Source organism: Microcaecilia unicolor, chromosome 1 (genome assembly GCF_901765095.1).
Source record: "Microcaecilia unicolor chromosome 1, aMicUni1.1, whole genome shotgun sequence".
Lineage (NCBI taxonomy): Eukaryota > Metazoa > Chordata > Amphibia > Gymnophiona > Siphonopidae > Microcaecilia > Microcaecilia unicolor.
The window spans coordinates 727,308,199-727,326,659 of record NC_044031.1 but is presented as its reverse complement, the minus strand read 5'-3'; the positions used below and the strand labels follow the sequence as shown (position 1 = coordinate 727,326,659).

Sequence of the window (18,461 nt, the reverse complement as noted above, 5' to 3'; positions counted from 1 at the left end):
AACAAAACTTTTAAAAGGTATTGGGGGGGGGGGGGGGGGGGGGGGGGGAGAGAGTCAAGAGAGACAAGGGGAGATGCCTGGCTGCCGGCTGGAGAGGGGACAGGAGGGAGAGATATAGGACTATTTTTGTGGGGGTGGGGGGGAGGAGAAGGTAAATGCTGGACTATTTGTAAGGATGGAGAAAGAGAAGGTAAATGCTGAACTCAGTGGGGGTGGGGAAGAGAAGGTAAAATACTGTACTATGTGTGGGGGTACAGGTGGGGTGGAAGAGGGAGAAGGTAAAATGCTGGACCATGTGTGGGGGTAGAGGTGGGGTAGAAGATAAAATACTGGACTATGTGTGGGGGTACAGGTGGGGTGGAAGAGGAAAAGGTAAAATGCTGGACCATGTGTGGGGGTACAGGTGGGGTGGAAGAGGGAGAAGGTAAAATGCTGGACCATGTGTGGGGGTGGGGATGGGGTAGAAGATAGAATGCTGGACCATGTGTGGGGGTAGGGGTGGGGTAGAAGATAAAATACTGGACTATGTGTGGGGGTACAGGTGGGGTGGAAGAGGGAGAAGGTAAAATGCTGGACCATGTGTGGGGGTGGGGTAGAAGATAGAATGCTGGACCATGTGTGGGGGTAGGGGTGGGGTAGAAGATAAAATACTGGACTATGTGTGGGGGTACAGGTGGGGTGGAAGAGGAAAAGGTAAAATGCTGGACCATGTGTGGGGGTACAGGTGGGGTGGAAGAGGGAGAAGGTAAAATGCTGGACCATGTGTGGGGGTGGGGATGGGGTAGAAGATAGAATGCTGGACCATGTGTGGGGGTAGGGGTGGGGTAGAAGATAAAATACTGGACTATGTGTGGGGGTACTGGTGGGGTGGAAGAGGAAAAGGTAAAATGCTGGACCATGTGTGGGGGTGCGGTAGAAGATAAATGCTGGACCATGTGTGGGGGTGTGCCTTGACAATTTTAGCACCATATGTGCCGTGAGATAAAAAAAAGGTTGAAAATCTCTGCACTAATGTGTGGTTACCGCTCGCTAAAAGGCACTACTGTGGGCATCCCAAAGTAGTTATGAAATCAACACGTGTTACCCACGCGCTAAAAAATAGGTTTCATTTTTTAAAACGTGGGCATATTTAGAGGCATGTCGTGAGCTAATCGGGTAACGAAAGGTAAATCACCATGTGATTAGCGTGGGAGACCTTAGGTGGCGGTAAGGGCTCACATGCTAATGGCCACGTGCTAACTGGGAAATTAGTGTGTGGCCATTAATGGGAAAATAGAAATTGTGGCCATTTTACAGCCATGCTAAAAGTGGCTTCAGTGGTAAACCCATACACTAAAAATAGAACAAGCCACTTTTTAGAAAAGCTTTGTTAAAGGGCACCTATATGCCGTATAGGCCAGCATTTGACAATAGGGCAGCATAAACCGTATAAATCATTAAAAGGTCTAGGGAGGGCATAGGCATGTCGGGCAGGGGCGTGTAATGGGTGGTGTGGCATTCTCTGCGTCTATCCCTGATTCTGGATAGCTCATTGATGTACAGGCAATGCAAGATCTATGTCGGGATTTAGACCACCTTTAAATCGCAAATAAGTGCTGCCAAAGTATGTTCCTATGACTGCATTGGTGCTGACAGTGAGAGAGTCTGTGAGCCTGATTGCCATTTCTGCCCACTCAAGTCTGTGTCTGAAACCCCTCCATCTTCACACTTGCTACCTGCCCTCCCTCCTACCAGCTAATTCTATGCTGTGTTGCCTGCTCTCACAGACCCCCCCCCCCCCCATCCTTCCAATAACATGCCAACTGCCTCTTGTCCTTCTCTCTTCCTTCTCCTCTGGGGTGCAGCAAGTCCCTTCTGTGATCCTGCCTGGTTCTCAACATGCTCATCACCCTGCCCACAGCCCCATGTACTATTTGAGGTACTGGAACAGTTCTCCATCACCATGGAAGATCCCAACCCATACCTTTTGTGTGGTATAGGCACTGAGCCTTTGCCTTGCTACAACAAAAACATGTTTGTGGTGTCTGAGCACCCCCCCCCCACCCCCCCACCCATGTCTACTTCCTATGAGATGAGGTTTCTCTTGTGGGATAAGAACTGCTGCTTTGGAGCCAGTACAAATCTGCCAAAGATTGTAAATTGGCAAACATGAAGTTTAAATATGCCTTACAAAACATCTAGGTGGTAGGGATGTAACTGTTCATACTTGGTATGTCTAAGTTTCTGAAATTGCAGGCAGCTCTAAACGTTTAGGGCTCCAAAATGTTTTCTACTCCGCAGCAGCGCATAACATTTAGTACTGTCCTTGGGTGCAAAATGTTTTGCACCTCAGAGCAGTGCTAAAACATTTTGCATCCCAGGGCGGCACTAAATGTTTTGTACCTCAGAGCAGTGGTAAATGTTTGGAATTGGTTTTAGACGTTGGGGTGGCACTAGACGTTTTTCTCTGCAGGCACTGAATGGGCACAGGACACTGAGGACACTAAGGTGGTTCGGGCTGCTTTCAGTTACATGAGCACCTTTGGGTACACTTCTCTATTTATAAGTTTCACATTGCATCATTTTTGAGACTGCCATTCATGTGCCATATGTTTTTGATGGGCTTTTTAACATCTTGGTTTGGGGGCAGAGATATATCAATTTTACAATACACGTTTACGCTCAGCCCTGATTATGCTTTTTGATGTAAAAAAAAAAAAAAAAAGAATAAAAAGACAAAACAAAAACGAAGTAGAACTTATTCAAATATTGAATATTTCCATTTAAAGAATCTGGGCAAACCAAGGTTTCCGTGTATTATGCAGTACATGGAGGTAATTTCATAAAGGTTTTTCACATGTAAATCCTGTTTTAAGCTCAGAAAAGGCTGATTGCATATACATGTAAAAAAAGAGCACATGCAGAGACAGTGTGCATCTGCTTTTACACGATGCACATGTAGGCTTTCTGGGGGGTGTAGTTTGGGTGGCATAGAGGTGGCATTCTGATGTGTGGGTGGTTTTTTTTTTTTTTTTTTAATAAAATACTCAGAACAAGTGTACATTTGTGTGCTACTGGGGCTGGATCTGGGAGCCTATTTTAAACAGGCACATGTGCCTATATTGCCTTTAAAAAACAGGCCTACAACAGGAGCATTTTTGAAAATTTCCATCAGGTATCCTGTACTAAAACCAAAACAATCATGATTATCATTTACAATAAATTATTCAAACCTTTTTGCTAAAATAAATTCGTATTGCTTCTTTTACAGATCTATTTTGTAAGAGCAACAACAGACTCCAGGTTTGCAGTCACTGAGATGCTCAAGGTGTAACTTTATACCTTTACTATTCTTTTCTTTGAAGCAACAGCTAATTATCTGTCATTTTGCTAACACACTGTATTATTCCCTGAGGATCATTACTAGGATATTACTTCATGGGGCAGGCAATAGATGCATGGTCACATCATCAAACTTCCTTTTCCTGACAAAATAACAAACAGCCGGTACTTTCACTTTAATATGAAAAGTGATTTGACCATCTGGAGGAAATAATGACCTCTAAAGGAAACATCACCTCAACTTATAGCTCTAGCGGTCAGCATAACCTGCTTGAGGGGCAAGAACTTTCTGTCATGATTGTTAATATCTGACACACTGAAACTAAGTATGTGTGTGTAAGTACAAACTTAAGATTATAAGTTCTCTAGGGACAGAAAAATACCTATTACACTTGAATATAATGCATTTTATTATTATTATTAACATTTGTATAGCGCTACCAGACACACGCAGCGCTGAACACCTGACATAGAGAGACAGTCCCTGCTCAATAGAACTTACAATCTAAAACATTTTGGGCTGCAAATGGAGGGAGCTAAATCGAAACCTCTCCCCCTCAAAAAAAAAATCTTTCTGCTATATTATTAACATATATACATATGGGGTAAATTCTATTAAATGGTGCCTAAACAACTGACGTCAACCCCCCCCCCCTTAAGCGGTATTTTATAAGCCATGCCTAAAGTTTGGTGCTAATTGGCTTGTTATACAATTAAATTGTACGCGCAAATTGGGAATGTGCCTACATTTGCATGCACAATTTTTGGCGACCTTTACAGAACCAGGGGGATATTACATTAATCAAAACATATATGCATGTGTGTGTGTACATATCAAGAAAATATTTGAAAGAAAATCTGAAACATTCTGAAGCTTAAAGTTATATAGTGCATTAGGATAATGTTATAGTTGTTTTGTATTTTTATTTTAGTTATATTAATGGTTTTGCATTGTGAACACTTGTAGATAACGCAAAATAGAAATCTTGTAAATAAAATGAATGAATATGGACTACCTACAAAATATTTTGAAAAAGAAACCTAGTTCATAAAGGCAGCATGCAGGAAGTCTGAGAAGAGTTAGGCACTTAATATGGGCTTTTAAAAACATGTCCCAAGGATCAAACAGCCAATCAGGTTTTTAGGATATCCACAAAGAGCTTCCAACCCAATAACTGATTAGCTGTATATCGGCTGCGTGTGTTTATCTGTCCACTGTTCTATTAATCAATGCATCATCTTTCTGTACACCACCTTGCAACCTAAACAAACTGTCTATATAAGTTTCATAAATAAGTCTAATTTGAAGGACATTGGCTTCACAACTTGCCATCAAATACTATTCTATTGATAGAAAATTATTGCTTAATTACAACTTACTCAAACAGGGTTATCTTACCAAATTTAAACAGTCAATAGTTAGTTGATAACTGAGAATATGTTCTAGATACTCAAGATATTACAATACTGTTTTCTCAATCATATTGCTTTGCTCAAACTAGCTGGAATGTTAAAACCTAGACATATCTCTGTTTTAATGTACTGTATCACTACAATCATTTGGGAGTTTCTTCACTACAAACCCTTGCAATTTACATTTCTGGTAGACTCATTTTAAACAGTCAGTAGTTAGTTGATAACTGAGAATATGTTCTAGATACTCAAGATATTACAATACTGTTTTCTCAATCATATTGCTTTGCTCAAATTAGCTGGAATGTTAAAACCTAGACATATCTCTGTTTTAATGTACTGTATCACTACAATCATTTGGGAGTTTCTTCACTACAAACCCTTGCAATTTACATTTCTGGTAGACTCATCAACCTATGTTAATGGATCCAGAAACTCTTTAACATAAGTTTTAAAACTATGTGGTATATAATAATAATAATTTTTTTTTATTATTTATTGCATTTGTACCCCACATTTTCCCACCTATTTGCAGGCTCAATGTGGCTTACAGAGAATTGTCATGACAAAGTCATGATAGGATATTGGATACAATCAAAAGTAAGCAGAAGATGGATGAGGAGTTAGAGAAGATGGTGTTAGATTGGATAGTTTAGGAGGTGAATTGTGTCTTTATGGGTTCTTTTTGTAGGCTCAATTGAAGAGATGTGTCTTCAGAGATCTGCGAAAGTTGCTTAGATTGTCTATAGTTTTTAGGGCTGGGGGTAACCCATTCCATAATGAGCAAAGTGACAAAATAAACTGAACGGGAACTATTACTTACCCTCTGTCTCATTGAAATACTGGCCCAAAGTGTGATAAGTACATGTAACACCCCATGGAATGTGTACTACTAGAGCGACAGATTTTTTTCCAGAGCCCTGGGGGGAAGGGAGGTCCCTGCTAGAGGGCTGGAGTGGTAGAATGTCCCTGGGCGGGAGGAAGCCTAGCCAATGGGGAGTAGTTTGAAACAGAACGCAGAGAAATAGTGCTCTGGTACTTAAGAGTGACTGTGGGGGGGGGGGGGGGGGGGGGGATTTCGAAGTGGGCATCTTTGGTTGCCTGTAGGTCTGGAGTTGCCTGTACATCCACTGCCATTGACCAGGAGGAGAGAGGGGAGTCCTAAAATTGGAGAGATCCACTGGCTGTGAGAAGCAGGTTGCAGCTCCAATAAGTGGCAACCGGGAGATAGTGTGCTATGGGTGGGTAGAAGAGGGCCCAGCATGGGAGCAGGGGAACAGAGCCAGGGAGAGCTCGTCCATGAACCAGGGTGGACCAAAAGTGGAGTCAGCGTAGGAGGAGGGTCAGATCGAGGGAGGTCTGAGCCCGCAAAAGTAAATCAGTGTAAAGAAGAGTACAGCTTTTGGGGATAATATCTCTCTACAGGATAGGCATGGACAGGAGAAGCTGTAAAAATAACACCACATATCCTGCAAATATAATTCGGGGAAGAAGTAGAAAAGGGAGTTCCCCTTTGGGAATAACAATAAGGAATACTTTGGATTGATAATTTGCCAGTTGCCGTTTGCCTGTTGCAAGAGTTCAAATAGTTTGCTTTTATTTCAGACTTTTTGAGTACTGCCTGGTCTGTGGGAGGCAGGAGCTGAGGGAACTGATCAGCTCCAGAGGATAAAGCAAAGCCTCCCAAACCCCCGGACCACAGACCCACTCCTAAGTTCAACTGCAGGCAAACTGGAATGGATGAGTGAGGTGAGAGTGGCCCTGAATGTGGAACTGAACTGAGATCTGCTTTGTGGCTCGGGGCCAGAGCTAGTACACAGGTGAGACTCGAGTTACATACATAAATGATTTTACATGTAAGGGAAGTACTTATCTGACTACTGTTTCTGCTGTTGTCACCTCAAGGCTCAGGAACTCCTTGCTTTAAAGACATTAGACATTTACGTTTTAATGCTGTTTAAGCAATAACATAAATATCTCCATTTCATTTTTTTGTATCAGATTGTATTGCCCCTTATTTTGTGTTTACTTTTCATTGTTTATATGCTGTAATTTTTAAACAGAGCAGCAACCTAAAGTAAGCTATTGGTAAGATTTTTACAACTGATGTTCTTTCTTCCCCGAATGTATTCATATTTTTAAAATAAAAGTAGAAAAGTTATTACATTTGTAAATAATTCATCAAAATCTACCCTCTAAGTGGCCCTTGTACTAAGGTGCGGTAGGTCTAAAGTGGGCCTACTGAGCGGTAAAAGGAAACTATCGCGGGATGCGCTGAGGAATGTCCCGGTAGCTGGCCAGCAATGTATGCTACTTCTATGGTAAAATATATCTATATTTTTTTTTTGCTGCGGGAGGTGTGTCTGGGGGTGGGGGGGGGGGCAGAGAGTAGTTATGCCTGCACTAATTAGGTAGCGTGAGCACATTACTGTGTACTATCCCATTAGCACAGGAATAGCGTGGGAGCCCTCACCAACTCCTAAATTGGTGGAGATAAGAACTCCTGGCGGTAATGGTCATGCGCTAATGGGGAAATTAGCGCATGGCCATTAAAAAAACCTGCGGCCACTTTTCAGCTGTGCTAGAAAGTGGCCAGAGCGCATGGCAAACCCAAGTGCTAATCGCAGTGCTGGCCACTTTCTTGTGGCCCCTAAGTTTCGAAGATTAGTAGAAAGCTGCTCATACTGAAATATCTCCATGATCATGATGCAGAAAGCTGTGTGTTAGAATTTGGGCTTAGAGTATAATTTCCTAACACAAGGGTGTGACAAAACTGGATTTTATGCCTGTAAACTGCATTGATTATTTGTATATTTCTCTAGTTTGGCCAGCAGGTGGTGCATGTTTATGTTTAAAGCCGTTAACAGAGAAATTACTGTTCCCTCTTCAGTTAACAGAGATAAGAGATAACCTGCAGGGATGTGGCCAGCTATTTTTAAAACTTGTTGTTCTGGGCTCTGATTGGCCCAGGAGCTCAAATTCATCTAGGAAATACTGGATTTTTCTCCAGTCTCAGCTTGGAAGTAGAGAGAGAGAAAGACTGCTTTACTGAGACCCTGTGAGCAGTTATATTCTGTAACCCGTAAGCAGCTACATTTCCTGTACTTCCTAGGCACTATTCAGATAGTGAACAAATGGTTAGATAGTTTTATAATTGATCCATATTCAGTTACCTGTTATTATGTGCTGTTTTTGTTCCATCTGTTTTTATGGTTCACTGTTCAATATTTTCCATGACAATAAACATTTTTAGTTTATTGCCTCTGCTTGTCTGGACTGACTATGAATCCTAGTGGTTTGTGTGTTGGGTCTGTGAGTGCTTTCTGGGAACATGTATTGGTGCAAGGAGCTGCATGTGTTTGTTATATGCAGTGGAGTGCTATTTCGTGCATAAATATTTATATTAGTCTGTGCATATATTTTATTCTATTGTATTATCGTGTCAGCGATTTAGCATCTTACTGTTCATAGCAGTGCACCTCTCTCCTCAGCTCCTTTTGATCCATCCTTTTTTAAAAAAAACAAAGGAAGAAAAAAAGTTGTGGATCCTTCATGCAAGAAATCCTCACTAAAGCTGGCAACAGAAGAACAAGTTAACCTTTCACTCCTTCTCAGACCTGACATTAAAGCCCCGGCATTGGAAAACCCTGTGCTCAGCCTTCGGTTCTTCTGTATACTTCTTTGCATTTGTACTTAATAGCTAATGCCTTCATGATCATGTGAATGAAATGAGCGGTGCACTGATGTCTATACGAATCTTTGTGTAAAACAACACAGGGTACTATAATACGTTTGTGCATAGAAGCCATGCTAAGTGGTGCATAAAACCGCCTGCACTTTATTACATTGGCTTTCATATGGGTGTCTGGCACACCGCAGCCTTAGCAAGATATAAAACATTTAAACAAAAAGCTATTTGCCTTCTAACTCTATGAGGGTCTTCTGGCTGGCATGCTCTCAGCCCCTGCTGTCCCTTGAAGATTCACTACGTCTGTTCCAGTGTTGTTGAAGGCTGAACTTCAAATTCTTTGTGTGAGTAAGCCAGTGATTAGAAAAAATAAACACAACATTTTCTTCGTCTTAAGCATGTATATAACACCAGGAAAACATTTCAGTGGAGTAAACTTGAAATCTTTTATAATAATATGATGCCTTAAGGGAATGCTTAAGCACACTTCATGCTGGAGTAACCATATGGCTAAAGTTTGTCCATTAGATCCACTTAGTGGAAAAAAAAACTACATGTAAATATTCTGGGCCTGATATAAAGCTTCTGGCAAGCTTAGAGTAGAAAAACAAATCCTCCATACAGCTATATTTCAATACACAATAGATTAATAGCTGTGAAGCAGGTCACATATGGACCTGAGCTGAGTTTTAAACCAAATATATGATGTTTTATATTACCTTTAACTATGCACTGAAGGAGAGTGGCTTCTTAAAGAAATATATCAGCAAGAATAATAAAACCAGAGTTTACTAAAATAAATTAGATGGTTATTTGCTAAAGCCCTGAAAAAATAGAACCCCAAGCAATCCTTCCATTCTTCTACTATGGAAGGACACCTGGAGTCTTAGGTTATCGTAACTTGTTATATTATATAAACCTTTAAGACCACACAGGTCCCACCCTTCATCCACAAAAACTACAAACAAGGTTTTCCTAAAGACCTTCTGTAAGATTATTTTTCTATTTAATGCTGTGCTGTCAGCTTTCTAGTTAATTTCTTATTAAAAAAAACTTAAGGATATAAAAAATATCCATCTACCCATTTAAATCATGTGGAAGGGCATTTTCGATATGACATCTAAGTCCGAAGTTGGATGTTTTGAACAAAACGTCTAAAATCTGAATAGGAAAGAAGGTCATTTTCAAAAAAGAAAAATGTCTACCTTTAAAAATATATATACTGCTTAGAACAAGGTTTTGTGCTTTGGACGTTTTGTTTTTTGGTCTATTTTTGAAAAACAAAACAAAACCCAAAACAACGAATAAGTGCAAAATTTAGAGATTCATGCCACTGGAATGTAGGAGAAGTCAGGATTTTTAGTAGACTGGTCCGCCAGACATCCCAAGAGAGCAATGGGGCAATGCTCCCAGGTACACATCTCACCTTTGCTCTCTTATCTTGTCCCCTGAGCCCCCCCCCCCCAAACCCTTCCAAAACACACTGTCTCTCACAGTACACCACTACAATAGCCCTTATAGGTGAAGGGGGCACCTATATGTGGGTAAAGTAGGGTTTTGGTGACTTTGGGAGGGGTCACAATTTCCACCACAAGTGTGACAGGTAAAGGGAGATAGGGACCTGAGTCCCCCACCCCATAGTGCACTGCACCAACCACTTCACTACTCCAGGGACCTGCTTGCTGCTCTATTAGACCTGACTTTAACATCTGAGGCTGTCACAGAGGCTGGGAAGTCATATTTTTATTCATATTCTTGGTGAGAAGTGGGGTCACTGACCAGTGGGGGGGATACTGGGGGGTGTCTCCCCTGATTCCCTCTAGTGTTCATCTGGTCATTTAGGGAATCTTTTAATGTCTCATTTGTTGTGAAAACAGGTCTAGCCCAAAACGTTGAAGTTTCAGCCTTAGATGTTTTGGTTTTGTTCCATTATGGCTGAAAAACGTCTAAGTTTTAGGAACACCCACATCCCACCCTTAACACCCCCCCCCCGACACGTCCCCTTGAGATTTGGATGCACTGCAGAAAAACTGCATAGAAAAACGTCTGAAAAATAGGTTTTGAAACTACTGGAAAGTAGCTAATTCAATCACGTCCAGAAGCATATAAATGTCTGTTCTTTACAAATATATCACATCACCTCTAAGGAATCAGGGTTTCATGCTACTTGAACCTTGCAGTAAGAAACCTCAGGTAAGGCATTTAGTCAGGTTAAATTTTTTGACAGATTCCATGCATACAACTGAAGGTTTTTGCAATCACTTAAGATGTATGTTTTTTCTTCTTACCTAATACTTCTGCTGTTGCCATAATTTCACAAGTGTACATAGCTGCCATAAGACGCTGGGGTTTTGCTTGGAATGCGTAACGACAGGCTTCCTTCATGGTGGCAATTAACTGTCCAGAAAAAGGACCATAGCAATCTGCAAGCAACGCTTCACCTCGACGTCTACCAATCTTCTCCAGTGATCTGGTATCACTTTGATTGTCAGCTTGGAATTCTTTATCTTCATTGGAAGAATCAGTGATATAATCTTCTGAGGCACTAAATTCTCTTGAATCCTGTCTACTGACTTCTAATAGTTGTTGAGCTCTGCTCATATCCCATTTTTCCACAACAAAACAAACACCCATCAAGGGTTCCTCACACATTGGCCCAGCAAGTGTAGCCAGCTGAAATCCACTTACTATACTATTGTCAAAGTCTCTATATTTGCCAGTTTCTTTAGTAACCTTTTCTAGACACTGCCAAACAGATGGTCTCTGATATCCCTCTAATCGATTTACTAAAATGTTGGGCCCATATCTTCGTGGACCAAAAGACCATATCTGGTCAACAGTATTTCTCCATTTTCTTCCTTGAAGATGCTGCTCCAGTTTTTGTTTAAATACAATAATGTTATCCAGGGTTTTGTGATTAATTTCATGGGTGTTGTTACCCTCGTTCAAAGTCAAGTTGATTTGTTCCATTGTACGAATTAAATTGCTGTTCTCTTCGAGGAGCTGAGTCACTTCTTCAGGAAGTGGCATGGCTCTTACGCTGAGCGTGGCTAGCTTATTTGGGGTTGTCACTGTTACCAGGCCATCCGAATCAATTTGGACTCCTTCTGGGGCTTTGTTTTGCTCTTCCTTCAGCTGATGTATGACGGCGACTTTCTGCTGCTTTCCAATCTCTTCATTTACCATGTCAACTTTAGGTGGTCTAGTAATTGTCTCCCTGAATGGGATAATTGGTTCTGAAGCGCTGACTTGAATCTTTGCAAACCTAAAGAGGGAAAAAATTAAGATATATTTGCATGAGAAAGAATGAGCTGCCTCAAAAATCAAGCATTCATCAGAATATCAAAACGCTAAAGAAAGTAATGTCCATGCTACTGTAAAGTTAGAAAACAGCAATAGTTTATTTAGGATTAATTATAGAGTGTTGAAAATAAACCTTTTCTAATATGCTGTGAAAAACATTAGAAGAGAGCTTTAAATGGGAAACATCTGACAGAGAATCAGGTTGGATTCATGCTGGCCAGCATATAGCATAAACAGAGTGCATACCAGAGCTTCATACATATTCAACATAAAAACACAAGGGCTAAATATTGAGAGTGAAAAGCTTCAACAGTGTAAATTACAGATTGCATTGTCAGATTAGAACATGTCTCCATCATTTACAGATTACACAAGAGGTTAAAATTTCAAATACGCTCCCTTGGTATTAAGACTGCATTTCAATTAAAAAATTTTAGATTAATTACACGATTAAAGGTACTTTATTTATTTATTTCCCACTGCAGCTCCTAGTGACCTTCTATTGCTCCAGGTGCAAAATAAGTGCCTGTATATAATATGTAAACCACTTTGATTGTAACCACAGAAAGGTAGTATATCAAATCCCATCCCCTTTCCCTTCCCTAAAGTAGAGGAGTGTGGTAGCCATGTTAGTCCACTCTTAAGGTTATCAATAGAAATCAAACAAAATAAAACATGGAAAAGAAAATAAGATGATACCTTTTTTATTGGACATAACTTAATACATTTCTTGATTAGCTTTCGAAGGTTGCCCTTCTTCCTCAGATCGGAAATAAGCAAATGTGCTAGCTGACAGTGTATATAAGTGAAAACATTCAAGCATTACTATGACAGTCTGACAGGGTGGGAGGAGGGGGGTGGGTAGGAAGTATGCATGGGGACATCAAAGCATATCATTGATATTCTAACAGGATGGGTGTGGATAGGTGAGGGGAGGGTGATCAACAGAGAAATACAGCTTTATGGTTTATAATGGGCTAGGAACCCCAGATCCTTGTTAAGTCCTTTCTGTTTGGTGTTAAAATATTCAATCATTCTGACTTCAAAGGTCTTACGTTCTTGTATGGTTTTAAAGTTACCTTTGAGGATTCTCACTGTGAAGTCACTGGTACAGTGTCCTGGTCCTGTAAAATGTTGACCAACAGGCATGGGAACCCTGCTGGCACCAGTATTGTTCATATGATGTCTATGTAAATTGAATCTTGTCTTAAGCATCTGGCATGTTTCTCCAATATAGCATCCTTCGTTACATTTTTTACACTGAATGATATATACCACATTGGAAGATGAGCAAGTGAAAGATCCCTTTATGTTGAATATCTTTCCTTTGTGGATTACTTTGGGGTCCTGTGAAATATTTTGGCATAGTTTGCAACTGGATAAATTACAGGGAAGTGTGCCCTTCTGTTCCTTTTACCCCTCGGTCATCCAGCGGCCCAACCGATTCTTTTGTCGGCTTCCTGCTTTCTGAATTGGCAAGACAGGTCAGAGGGAAAGCTTCAGACCTGGCAGTAGAGAGAATATGTGCAATGTCGCAGCTGGCAAGGATCAGCAGAAGACCACTTTTAAGGTAGACTGGAACTGGGGGGGGGGGGTGATGTTGAATCGCAGATGGGAGAAAGATGTCAAATTGCACTGAGGACAAGGGTTTGGAGTGGAAGAAGCAGAACAGATGTTTGGAGGCGACAGTGCAATGTGATTAGTTTTTTTAATCATCATTAATTTTTTAATCCCAAGCCATGATTTAATGCATTAATCGCTGAGTTAACTATGATTAAAGTGCAGCTCTACTTGGTATAGAAGTGTTCTCTGAAGTTTACACAGTCAAAAATAAAAGTGGCTTGTAAGTTTATTTGCTCTGTGATAATGAATGAAAAGTTATGCTAGTGATGCTATAGAGGGGCTGTGACTGTTGCTGCTATTTCTTAGCCAGGTTTAGCCTTAGGGATCAGTATGGCAGAAAGGTTCCCAAGTCATTCCCTAGACAGAACGCTGCTGGAAAGGCTTCCTTACCCTTTCCACTTTCTTGGCAAAATGAATTGTACCTTCCAACACAGTTGTTGCACAGCCAGTTCCATGGGATTCTTTGCAGGGAGGCAAAAGGTGGGTAGAGACTTTATTATAAATACTAGAAATATGCTTTCATTTAAAATAAATTAAGAAGGGTCAATATTATTTCCAATTCTGCTTTTGAAAAGAAAATGAATGCAATTATGTTTTTCTTTTGTTTTGTTTCTTCCTGCACCCCTCCCACCAACACATAGACTGCATGTGCTTTAAAAATTTTTTAAAATACCCCCTCCCTCAGCATCCTTTGAATTTCTCCCCTGAGTCTGTCCTGGTTCATTGATGCTTTTGCCTCATTTGAACCCAGGATGAAGGGGTGGAGAGCCTGAATACGTAGGAAGGAAACATAAAAAGTGCTGGTGGTAAGTGTGTATGCACTGAAAGACTCCCAACATTAAACAAGAAAAAGCAAAGTGAAGGCCCCCCCCCCCCCCCCCCATGCACACTCAGTTTGTACTCAGTACAGGATCAAAGGTACTACTACAGATGCCATTTTTCAGGTGTATTCAATTCTGAGCTGCTATACTACTAGCATGCATTTTTTTTTTTGCATAACTATGAAAACGTGGAAACACCTTTGTTTCAATATTCTTGTCTGCAGCAGTGTTTTTAGCACAAGCACAAATTAAAAAAAAAAAGGAATCATCTGGTAAACTCAGCCCTTGATGCTCCTATATGATCTTGATAGTACATGGCCATGTGAAGGGGGTACTCAATTCATAAAACAATCCTATATAATAAAACACACCTCCAACATTCTGAAGCTGACTGCATGGCTGAAGCATTCCTGCTCTCTGTATCCATCTCCTGAATTGACATCACGTACTTCCGGGTTCCTCACAAGCAGAAGTGACCAACCACACGAGGTTTCTCGGCTTCAGAATGTTGGAGGTGCATTCTATTAAACAGGATTGGTCAGTTCCTTGAAGCACAGCCAGAGCTCAGCGTCCTGCACAGTAACGCTCAGACACCAGAGAGAGAGAGAGAGGGGGGGGGGGGGCCTGACACCAGAGAGGGGGGGGAGGTATCTCTGTCACACACTCTCTCTCTCTCACAGTCAATGTCTTTCTCTCTCTCACTCTCACACACTGTCTCTCACACACTCTATGTCTCACACTGTATCACATTCACTCTCTATGTGTCACACTCTCTTGTTCTCATTCACTCAGTCTCACAGAGAGTCTGTGTCTCACACACACTCTCTCTCTCGCACACACTGTATCTGTGTGAAACACACACTCTCTCTCTCACACTGTGTCTCACATATGCACTTGCACACACTCTCATTCTCACACACACACTCTCTCTCTCTCTCACAGACACTCTCGCACCCAGACTCTCTCTCTCTCTCACACACACACTCGCACATTCACTCTCTCTCTCACACACAGTCACTCTCACATACACTCTCTCAAACATAGACACTCCGAGGAAAACCTTGCTAGCCCCCGTTTCATTTGTGTCAGAAATGGGCCTTTTTTACTAGTAGGATATATTGGTAAAAGCTTATTTATCAACATGACTCCTCTAACCAATGACTGAAAACTTGGAAATCCAATACACCTTTCGTTAGTCCCTGTGACAAGACTTTCAGGACCTATGGCCAGTCTTGCTTATTTCTCTGTCCTTTTACTGGCTGATACAAGCTTATGTAGTGAGTGGCAGTAGTACATTTAACAAAACATGGGCGTTTACATCCTTAATTATAAATTTTAAAACTTTATTAATGGATCAGCCTGATGGTACAGCATCTATAGCTTTGCTCTATAAAGTAGAAAACATTTTTCAATGTGCATAAAATCCCATTGAGAGAACTTGGTTTAGCAATGAGAAGCAGAAGACACTTAAAGAGACTAGAAATAAACAGACAACTGTACGTAGACAATTATAGGTTTTACAGAGCAGTGCACAGATGAACAAGGAGAGGAGAGTGAAATAAATCAAGCCAGCATCATAGTGTTGCTGTTTTGCATTGGTGTCCCATATGTTTCAAATTTGTATTGATCTTGTCCTCCTCAATATTACCAGAATTAGCATGAAGGAATAATCAGTTGTCAAGTTTAATTAAAGTCTACCAGAATATATGCATAATAGAAGATGCAGACCATCTTACAAGATGGAAATCTTTCAGAACAAAATACAAGAAAAATGAGCATTAACCTTGAAGAAAATGAGATTACAGGCATGCAAGGGATTCAGTTTGCAGGGCTGTAGTGATCATAATGAACTAATCTTTATAATTTAGGGCTTGTTTCTGCAAGAAACTACCCAGCTAGCACAATGTATGACACCTTCATGTCTTTCAAATAACCAAACAGTGAGAAGAAGGAAATCATAACAGAATCTTAACCTTCTAGGAGTTCAGTCTCAGAATGTTTTTTAATGCTTTGTTATAAAATAAATCTATCTATCTATCTATGGCAACATCGTAATGGGCACACCCCAACGTCCCTCTTCCTTCCTAAGTTCCCTAATATACGTACCGTACATGAACCTATTCTACTACAATAGCACCTGTATTTGTTCATTCCGGAACTGGCGAACGCCACGACGGTACTATGTAAGCGACACTGAGCCTGCAAATAGGTGGGAAAATGTTGGATACAAATGTAACAAATAAATAAATAAATAAATGCATAAGCAGGGGCAGTGCAAGAATATCAGGTGCTCTAGGTGAACGTTCATCCTTGTACCCCCTCTTCTCCAATTAACTTCCATGCCTTAGGCCCCTCCTTGAGATCTTGAAATAATTAAATCAATAATTACGAGTATCCTTATACCACCTCTTCCCAAACCAATCCTTTAAAATACATAATCAGACATCATTAGCTAGATTCTATATATACGGCGCCTGAAAAATCCACGCTGAAAAAAATATGCCTAGGCATATTCTATAAAGTAAGCCTAAATTTCTGTGTGGATTACAGAATACATCGAGCACCATCCATGTGACTAAATTTAGTCGTGGGCAGTTATGTCAAGTAAAACTTGGGGTAAATCCTGATGCCTAAATTAGGCATGGACCGGGTGTATTCTATAACAACGCACACAGATTTGAGAAACACCCATGACCCGCCCATTCCACGCATGTGGCCATGACCCCTTTTCAACTATGCGACTTAGAATTTACATGCAGCAAGATGCAGAATACACTTAGACAGTTCTGCGCTTAATTCTAATTAATGACAATTAGTGTCAATAATTTCTTGTTAAGTGGCAATTATCAGCGCTCATTAGCTTAATTACATTACACATGCAAATCCAGAATATGAACGGATTTGTGCACACAACTTAAGTCGTGCTATATAGAATCCAGTGACATACTTTTAAATATTAAACTTTTTTGTACACACGTATTATTTTGTGAGAGCAATTTCCAGGTAAATGGGCTATTTAAAAATCACAACATGCTCTCTCTTTCAAGTTGCAAAATATAAGTTTAGCTTATAAGAATCACTAGTAATGCATCGTTCTACTGGAATGGAACGAAAAAGCCTCAAACAACTCTAATTAAAAACTCAATGAGCTCAGAGTCTCATCAATGGCATAGACATTTCTCACCCTCCCACTGATGTTTGAGTACATGTGATTGTCAGAACCTATTTTTTGCTTTGACTATAAACATCAACTGCTTTTTCGCCATTCCCCAGAAGCTGCCTCCATAGGTGACCACCAATTTACTAGTGGTTAAGTCAGACTTTGAACATAAGGATGAGTGAGCATTCCAGTTTTCAACATCATCAGGTTTGCTGATGCACTTGTAAATAATTTGCGTGTTCCCACCAATTACTCGGACCTCATATCCTCCCAGTCTGCTTACGCAGGCTGGGTACTAAGAGGCTCCATAATCAGAAGGACTCACTAGGATATAAGAAGATAGTTTATTACAATCTTACCAAAAGCAGTACAGGCAATAAGGCATTCACAAAGTGGAACAGCGCTTCACGACACAACCTCTCTCTTCTGCCTTCTATCTCTCTATTTTCCCCGCTCTAGCTGACACCCTTCTTATATATATATTTTTGGTACCATTCATTTTTATGGACACTCATTTTCTCACTGGTCGTCTTTGCATGTTATCAGCTCTATTAGATTGTAAGCTCTTTGAGCAGGGACTGTCTTTCTTCTATGTTTGTGCAGCGCTGCGTACGCCTTGTAGTGCTATAGAAATGCTAAATAGTAATAGTAGTAGTAGTACTATCTTTTAAACATCAACATTTGATGTCAATGATAGCCAAGATTCTATGTGTTCCCAAACTTCCCTAGCCCCCGCTGGATGATCTCATCCGGGGTGCAGCTGACCCAGTACTATCTTCATGAAGCCAAAACATCTTTGCTCATGATTTCTTGCAGGTGCCAGTCCCCTTATTGTTTACAGAGCAGATTCCCCCACCCCTGTCAGCTCTCCGAGAACTTACCTCAGCATTTGCTGCAGTGAAATGCAACTATGTCAGAAGTGATCTTTGGTTTCTAGAGGCCTAGCTCTTAGCCTGAGCCCTTGGCCTGTATTTCACTGAGCGCAAATGACAGCATATTTCTACACACTGCAGGTGATACCATTCTCTATGGATAACAAAGATACATATATATATTTATTTATTACATTTGTATCCTGAGCACATGGCACTGGAAAACAGCACCGGAGTATTAACTGTTGTGAGCTACAACT

The 18,461-nt window shown here is 40.7% G+C and overlaps 1 protein-coding gene across 1 annotated transcript in view; it reads right to left on the bottom strand.

Annotated features, from left to right (window-relative positions):
- EFL1 (elongation factor like GTPase 1) overlaps window positions 1-18,461 on the bottom strand; it is a 446,854-nt gene that overhangs the window by 80,524 nt on the left and 347,869 nt on the right. The window contains 1 exon segment of the mRNA XM_030189629.1: window positions 10,711-11,687. Within this exon segment, the coding sequence (XP_030045489.1) occupies window positions 10,711-11,687 (977 nt within the window).